Source organism: Trypanosoma equiperdum (genome assembly GCF_001457755.1).
Source record: "Trypanosoma equiperdum strain OVI genome assembly, contig: ctg_326, whole genome shotgun sequence".
In the NCBI taxonomy this organism is placed as follows: domain Eukaryota; phylum Euglenozoa; class Kinetoplastea; order Trypanosomatida; family Trypanosomatidae; genus Trypanosoma; species Trypanosoma equiperdum.
In genome coordinates this window covers 1-1,162 of record NW_027124228.1, presented here as the reverse complement: position 1 = coordinate 1,162, position 1,162 = coordinate 1, and the positions used below count along the sequence as shown (strand labels likewise).

At 48.8% G+C, this 1,162-nt stretch overlaps 1 pseudogene across 1 annotated transcript in view; it reads right to left on the bottom strand.

Annotated features, from left to right (window-relative positions):
- TEOVI_000122500:pseudogene overlaps positions 1 to 414 on the bottom strand; it is a 769-nt pseudogene extending 355 nt beyond the window's left edge. The window contains exon 1 of the mRNA in view: positions 1 to 414. This exon is cut by the window's left edge and continues 24 nt beyond it. Within this exon, the coding sequence occupies positions 1 to 414 (414 nt within the window).
- Between the last annotated feature and the right edge of the window lie 748 nt (positions 415 to 1,162).

The following is a 1,162-nucleotide window of genomic DNA, read 5'->3' as shown; positions in this document are numbered from 1 at the left end:
CCCCCTCAACCGAAAGGTAAACAAATCATCAGGAATGAGGAACAGCTTCTTTGCAAACAACCTAATCATCATAAGCGTAGACACGGGTCTAAAAAGCACCTGTAAAATGCCACAACAAGGAATCGGCTGCATCGCGGGGTGGCCCATAAAACCATGTGATGATGTGTGTGTGCATGTGTGCAGGAAAGAGAGTGCACATGCCTCGGGATCATGCATGCTGGCACCTTTTAATTCCGTGAAAACAGCAAGATAAAGGAAAACAAAAGATGTGGGGCCGCCGGATTCATCACTTCGGCCATGTGAAGAAGCAGCGAAGCACACAGAAAGGGCATCGGGGGGTTCACAAAAGGGACCACCAAAGTTGCAGGTCATCTCGTCCATCTGTCTCAAAGCGTCCCCGCCACGGGGAGCAATGCGAGACAAAGATCTGCTTTACCTGCATACTTCGCCTACGTTATGCAATCGCGCCGCGGCTCAGTAGCTAACCTAACGATAAAAACGCATCAATGGGAAAGGAAAAGAGCGTGGAAAGCGTTCCAAACAGGAAGCAAAGCACAGATGACATACAGAGGGAACAACAGCTGCCACATATGGTAAATTGTTTGAACAAAGGCAATCACTATGGGAACGCATGCCAAGATGTGTGTCAGGTAACATTCCAGGCGACCCTTCAACAATAAGAAGTTGTGCCATAGAATGAAGGTGAAAAAATAAGGAACTTGTAACGCCATCCATTGACGGCCTGTACGGTTGTTCAGCGGCCAACCGCCATCAGCGAACAAGCACGCAGTGCCCCCGCCGTTAACCGCTGCAACCAAAGAACCGCTCACTCGCCGCACATGAACCACAAGTGTTCCGCATTCACCCGGGCGCCGCCTCTCAAGAGGCAACTCTGTCCCACCAACATAAACTAAAAAACATCACGCACACTGGGGGAAATATTAACGCCCTGGACACCCAACCAGCAAATAGCTAAGTCTTTGTGGGCAATCCAAGGTTGAGGCACAAAAAGAATTGAGATGGGTCTCTGGTTTTTATTACCACAACAAACAAAGCGCGGACCGGATGCACGAGTGCGTTAAAAGTACACTAGGGACTTTATTACCACGACAGAAATGAGACGAAATATTTTCTACGCCATGTAGAAACGCAATGCACGTAC